We start from the raw sequence: 6,189 nt of genomic DNA, 5'->3' as shown, positions 1-6,189 counted from the left end.
GTCTCTCGCTGCTTGAGAAACGTCTGCAGAAGTATAGGGTTGCTGAATACATTGGGCTTACCGTCCACAATCACAAGTAGGCAGGTTGGGTAAAACATAGCATAATCAAGTTTCAGTTCTTGTAGCTTATGTTTAGCAGAAAGGAACTGCCTCTGTGCCTCTGAACCTGTGGCGTAAAATCTGGGAATACAGAAATTTCAGCACCTCATATCAAAAGAGTCTGCAATTCTTGGAATGGACAGAGGGCTGCATCCCAGTCACGGTAGAGGAGTAGTCTGTCAATAATCAGGGGGTTTTGGGAGGGGTGTCAAGTCCACAGCACCGGTATTGGTGCAAACAAACGGTGGGTGCGCTCTACCACAAAAATGTCAGAAAAGGTCTCTTGCCCTAGCAACTCAAAAAGCACTCATTTTGCAAATGTCTCCATATTCCCAACGTTAGCTGATTACACCAGGCCTATGATGTGTAGATTGTTTCGCCGGGAGCGGGCGTCTAGGTCCTCCGCCTTGGCCTGCAGTGCTAAAAGTGCCTTCTCCAGCTGTTTCTCAGTCCCTGAAGGGGAGACCTGCTCGTCCTCAGCATCTGACACACTCCTTTCCCCGGTCCATAAGCTCAGACATCCTGTCCATCTAGTACGCGAGGGATTCTATCTTCCCATCAATGTTGGTGAGACTGAGCTGCATGGCCTTCAAGATATGGTGTAGTTCACCCCCCAATTTCCGGCGCAAGGGCATCAGGTGCCACCTCAAGCGCAATCACCTCTTTGCCACGCAGTCGGTGAGTTTTCTGTGACTCAAACTGCAGCTTTGGCTATGATTTGTCCACTTTGCCCATTGAGACCAATAATGGCAAGTCCGCAGCTGAGGTAAAAAACAATGAGAGTAGGCTCCGATGGGGCTGTCGAAAGGAGCGGTGTGGTATTGGGTACCCAATTGGAGGCGCGGTGCAGCAGGGGGTGCGTAGGAGGCACTACAGCCTTATTTAGGGAAAAAGAGTACGGCCAGAGCACAGGAGGAGAAGTAATCGCAACAATAGCAGGCCCTCAGCTGATATGGGCAACACAATTATAGGCAAGGGTGGGGGACTAAGCTCATCTACATGTCTAGTGGGAGAGCCAGTCTGGGTCGAGATTCAGCAGGGCATTCAAGTTTTGCACTGTGCCGAGGGGGAGGGGCATAACCATTAGGCCACACTCCCCACTCCTCACCTCGATAGCAGGTCGGATCTGGCACTAGTCCAAGCAACGTCCTCAGAACGGCCAGCAGCACTGGTTCACAGTCGTAAGCCAACTGCCGACAGGCCCTACGCATCCAGTGCTGCCAGGTTAGAAGCAAAACATCCCCTTGGGACCCTGTCCAGTATCATACTCCCTCTGCAGAGCGTGCTGTTGTGGATGTAGGGGCAAGGGTCAGCTCCTTCACCATCCAAGGTGCAGGCTCCTCAGGCGATCTGCGCATCCTAACAGCAGGAGACCCGGTGGCAGCTTGCTTCCTTGCCCCCCTCCCCTGCAGCTCGCTCACAGGGCTAAGCAGCAATGATGTGGACCCCCCCAGGCATTAGGGGCTCCAATTAATCTCGAGAGGGGTACCCCCTTGGAACGTCGATCCTCACAGTAGGCCCAAAGGCTCGCACTAGGCTCCTGCCATACGGCCAAAGGCAGCGGACATCAAATGGAGTGCTGGCTCTATTTTGGGTGGAAATCTCAGCGACAAGCCAGGAGCACACATAGGGCACACAGAGTGAGGTGGTTTGGTCAGCTCCATTGGCATCGAGGCACAGGATGATGGAGGATTTAGGATGCTGCCGAAGGAGTTCGTCTAAGAGGTGGCCATCTTCGGGCCAGGTAACCTCTGCCCCCTCACTCCTCCTTCCCCACCCACCTAACCCCCTGAATCATGGCTTATGGGATCTAAGAAGAGGTTGGAATGGTGCCCACAGCCTCGTAGAGGGGAAAAAGTATTTCCAATTTCTCTCAGTGACTTTGGATGTAAGCGGAAGAGTATGTAGTGACTTGCATACTGTGAGTGTTAAAGAGACTGGTCCGCCTCTTGTAAGTATTTCTTCGATGGCTTAGAGTACAGTTCTGAAATGATCACTGTGTAGATGCCAGAGAGATCAGCTTTTTGTAAGAGCCCCACTTCTCAAGGTAGTCATGGAAAGTAAAGGGAGGGGGTGTCGTAAAAGGTCGACCCTGTTTTTTTTTTGGAAAGGCAGCACACCAACTGTGTGTAGTTCCATGACATAAAATGGTTTTGAATTTAGCATCCGAATTGATGAGCGGTGACCAGGAAGAGAATAACCGTTGCAGCGGAGCATTGTGGTACAAGTTATTGTTCTCGAGTGTGGTAATAACAGCATCAGCAAGTATGGAAAATGTGGATAAAAGAGGAAGGAACTCATGTGGGCCATGCATGAAAAAATGAAGACTTATCGCATAGAGCAGAGAGGGTGGAATCACATCTATTAGTGAATGGAGAAACAGTATTGTTGGCAACATTTGGGTGTGGACAGGCTTGCTTTTGGCATGACCATACAGCAGCCATTACTAAATAGGTGCTGACAGTGTGGTACAATAAAGACTAGAGCAAAACCCGCAGGTGTAGCAGCTCCCTCACTCAGATAGTGCTTCAGGAAAATTGGACCCTTCAACAGACTGACAGTAAGCGTTGTGCTATGGCAGGCAAGGAGAAGGCCTATAGAGGAAAATCAAAATAAGGATCGAGTCAGCTTGAAGTGAGGCCAATTACATAGGTATTAACAAATTGGGTACCCTGCACAATAAAGCATTTTAGAAGGTTCCATGTGGTACAAGTACATTATAGGTGAGGGCAAGGTGTCGCAAGCATAAGGTGAAAGGGTCCTGAAAAGAATGAGTAGCCTGCATGAAGGATGAGATAATGAAGGACACAAACTGATCCCCAACCCCCTCAGTGGCAGTCTCAAAATAGGTTCTAAAAAAAACAGCTCAATAAACACTACAGCAAGACCCACAGGGGAAGCAGAGCCCCGACCCAAAGTGAATAAAATGAAGATAGAAGAAATACTGTGTGGTTCAGATCCTTGACCAACCGGCTCTGAGTGTGGTGCTATTGCAGATAAGGAGAACGCCCTTGAAAGGAAAACAAAATAAGATTCTTGATTTACCCTTTAAAATGTCCAAACAAACTGCCTCACTTAGAGCTCAAACCCAAGATAAGAGTAATATAAAACATGCACACCTTTTATTCCGCAACCCAAACAACATTTCATGGAACAAACTGGCACAAAAAAAAAAATAGAACATTTTAAAAACAAGACAGACTGAACTGAACGCAGAATAAATATGCAACATGTTTGGAGAACACCGTTGGCTCTCCTGCTCATAATAACAACCTGTGAAACGTCTTTCTTTAAAAGGTAGAGCACAGTACCAAGTGGCACAGGTTAGATTTTTAGATGGTCAAATGGACAGTTCCCTTCAGAGATATCTATAGAGAGAAAACTGTGAAGTCTCACTTGATTTTCTATTTACAGTGTCACATGATCAAAGCCCACTTACATCGGGTGGTGCCGCTGACAGATTCTTGGACAAGCAGACAAACCCCTCGCCCAGACTTCAGTTGCTTTAGCTATCTCCTCATCAGACAGGAGGCACGCCACAGAAGGCTCTTCTTCCTGTTTAGACCAAGAGAAGAAAAATATGAGAGCATAAGATTTTTTTTGTACCACAAAGGAAAACAGTACAAGACATAGAAATGACGGCAGAAAACCTGGGCCTACTTACATATAACTTGAAACTAGCTTCCCTCCTTCGGATGTTGGTACAAACACATGTTCTTTGCAGAGCTTTGGAAAGGCAGAATCACTGTCAAGTGCTAGCTATATCAATCAGGTAATTATTAGTTAGAAGTTAAAGGCAGCTTCTCCCACACAACAGGTCCTGCAAATTATAGGTTTGGCTCGTGAAATGTTTTTACGAGTAGGATCAAGCTTAGTTGAATTGGTGTTCAAGGAAATCGTGGGATTTGTTTTGTAAGCCTGTGCCCCAAGGACATTAGCAGGACAAGGATAACATCTGTTGGTATAAAGGTGACTGTCACTTCTACCTCAAGCTCTCTCCTTTCCCCACCGAGGGTAGCCTGCAATCACTCTGTGGGACAAGAAACTGCTTCTCAAAGCAATTAATAAGAGTTCTGCAATACACATGTATACATGAAGTACACATCAACACCCCACCTTCTATCTCCACAAGAACTCCGTTTTCAAATCAGTGGAAGGACCAGACTGATGATAGTAGCATGAGTGGTTGTTGCTAAAAGGAGAGCACTTTATTGTGGCTCAGTGAGCCATAGTCCAAACACAACATTAACCTGCTCCTGGTATCCTACCTACTAACCCTGGCGATAAGAAGATTCCACATCAAGAGAAACAACTGAAAATGAAGCCAAAGGTGAGGCAGATTTGAAAAGCCAATGTCTAAGAAAACACATTTTAAAGAGACTGCTTAGCTGAATTACAGATTGCTTTTAGGAGAATGCACAAACCAACTAGAGCAGACTACTTGGTCGCCATGCAGATATTAGATATGCACATATCGAGAGAACAACACTGATGCTGCCTTGCCTCTAGCCATGTGCACACATATTTGTGGAAAGGAATGTTGGATACAGGAATGGTCACACTGCCTGCAGCAACAACAACAAAAATACGATGAACTGGTCAGAGGAAAAAAGCCCTACCTAAATAAAAATGTAGGGCACAAACAACTTCTATATTACTGAGCAATTTTTGGCTGCAAAAACTTGTGTCCTTGAAGGACGACAAATGAAGTACATTTACCTATTCATGACAAGAAATTATTAGTGTATGGGTCAAAAGCGCAAAGGGCATGCAGCTTGCTAATAAATCCTCAGATTAATGTCCACCAGAAACAGTATCTTTCAAGATCGTAGTTGTAGGTCACAGAAAATCAAAGATCAAAATTATTTATGTTTAAGAAAATAAAGCAAAAGGTTTGAAGTTCATCTGACCACAAGCCAAACAGATGCAATTTGATGACCTCATTAGAGGGTGTAGAAAGTCTTAGCATATCGCTGTAAAACAGGCCTTGCATTTTCAATTTGAATATCTAATTCTGTCAGGTACTTGAACAAACATTTTGACCACCGCACAAGCAAGAGCAAGAGCAACCTTCTATTGGTTAATGCTCAATGACAGAAACAGCTGAGTGCTTCTCCGTTAGGACCAAGAAATATATTTTCCTAAAAACAAGCGAACCATGGATTTTCTGAAAGACTGAGATGAGATCAACTACTCAAGCACTTTGCACTTAAGCAGAGAAAGTCTAGGGAGAGATGAAAAAGTGTTGCCTTAAAGGGAGCCAGATTGCTTTCACGGATAGAATTTAGGTGCTCCACAATCCAGATGTGATGGGCCTTGGCTGGGATCACAAAGATGACTGAGCACTGTGCACGTTCATGTCCTGGAGGACCTTCAGTTCTAAAGCAGTTGAAGTAGTGGCACTGAGGCACTTCCCTGTCAGAGATGATCAATGGATATCAATACACTCCTCCCAGACCTGCCGCCTCACTGCCTCCCCAAAAATATACCCTCTTCTATCCAGGAAGAAAATCTCTTGTATATTGTATTCAGATAGGTCATAAATAGGTCTACACCAGGGATAATTGTGTAGGGAGAGAGCATCTGAGGTAGTTATCAACTTCACAACAGACACAGCAAATACCAGCTTGTGACACTTGGCAATGCTGTCCTTCGATAAAGCTTACTGGGGGCACCTTTTTTGAGAATGATCCAGAACTGGAATCCAAGTACACCATCTAGTGGGGAGGTCCTCTTTAGCCGCCATGTGAACAATACTTACAGAACATTACGCTGGACACTGAGACTGCCAGATCCTAGGTGTCTTCCAATTTGGTTGACAAAAGTCCTTTGGTGGCCCCATAAGACTAGTCCAGTCACCTTGCTAAAGAGGTTTATAAGCTAATCTGTATCAACCACAGCAACAGTCATACTACCACAAGGAGTACTATATCCAGTCGTAATATAGGGCTTCTAGATCAGAACCAAGTCGCAGGATACCTCTAGGTGCTGTTAACTTATTACCGGCACTGGTCACCACACCACTCTCTTCACCAGCCCAGGAAAGTATCATGGCTAATTTACAGTGAAGGACTGGAAAATGTCTTTTGG

The 6,189-nt window shown here is 45.6% G+C and overlaps 1 protein-coding gene across 2 annotated transcripts in view; it reads right to left on the bottom strand.

Moving 5' to 3' along the window:
• The window catches only part of MARS1 (methionyl-tRNA synthetase 1), a 212,696-nt gene that overhangs the window by 143,873 nt on the left and 62,634 nt on the right, over window positions 1-6,189 (bottom strand). For both annotated transcript variants that reach the window (XM_069230804.1, XM_069230805.1), the window contains exon 7: window positions 3,539-3,654. In XM_069230804.1, coding sequence (XP_069086905.1) covers window positions 3,539-3,654 — 116 coding nt within the window. The remainder of the gene's footprint in view (window positions 1-3,538; window positions 3,655-6,189) is intronic.

The sequence above is a fragment of the Pleurodeles waltl genome, chromosome 4_2 (assembly GCF_031143425.1).
Source record: "Pleurodeles waltl isolate 20211129_DDA chromosome 4_2, aPleWal1.hap1.20221129, whole genome shotgun sequence".
NCBI lineage: Eukaryota > Metazoa > Chordata > Amphibia > Caudata > Salamandridae > Pleurodeles > Pleurodeles waltl.
This window is presented reverse-complemented; position numbering and strand designations above follow the sequence as displayed.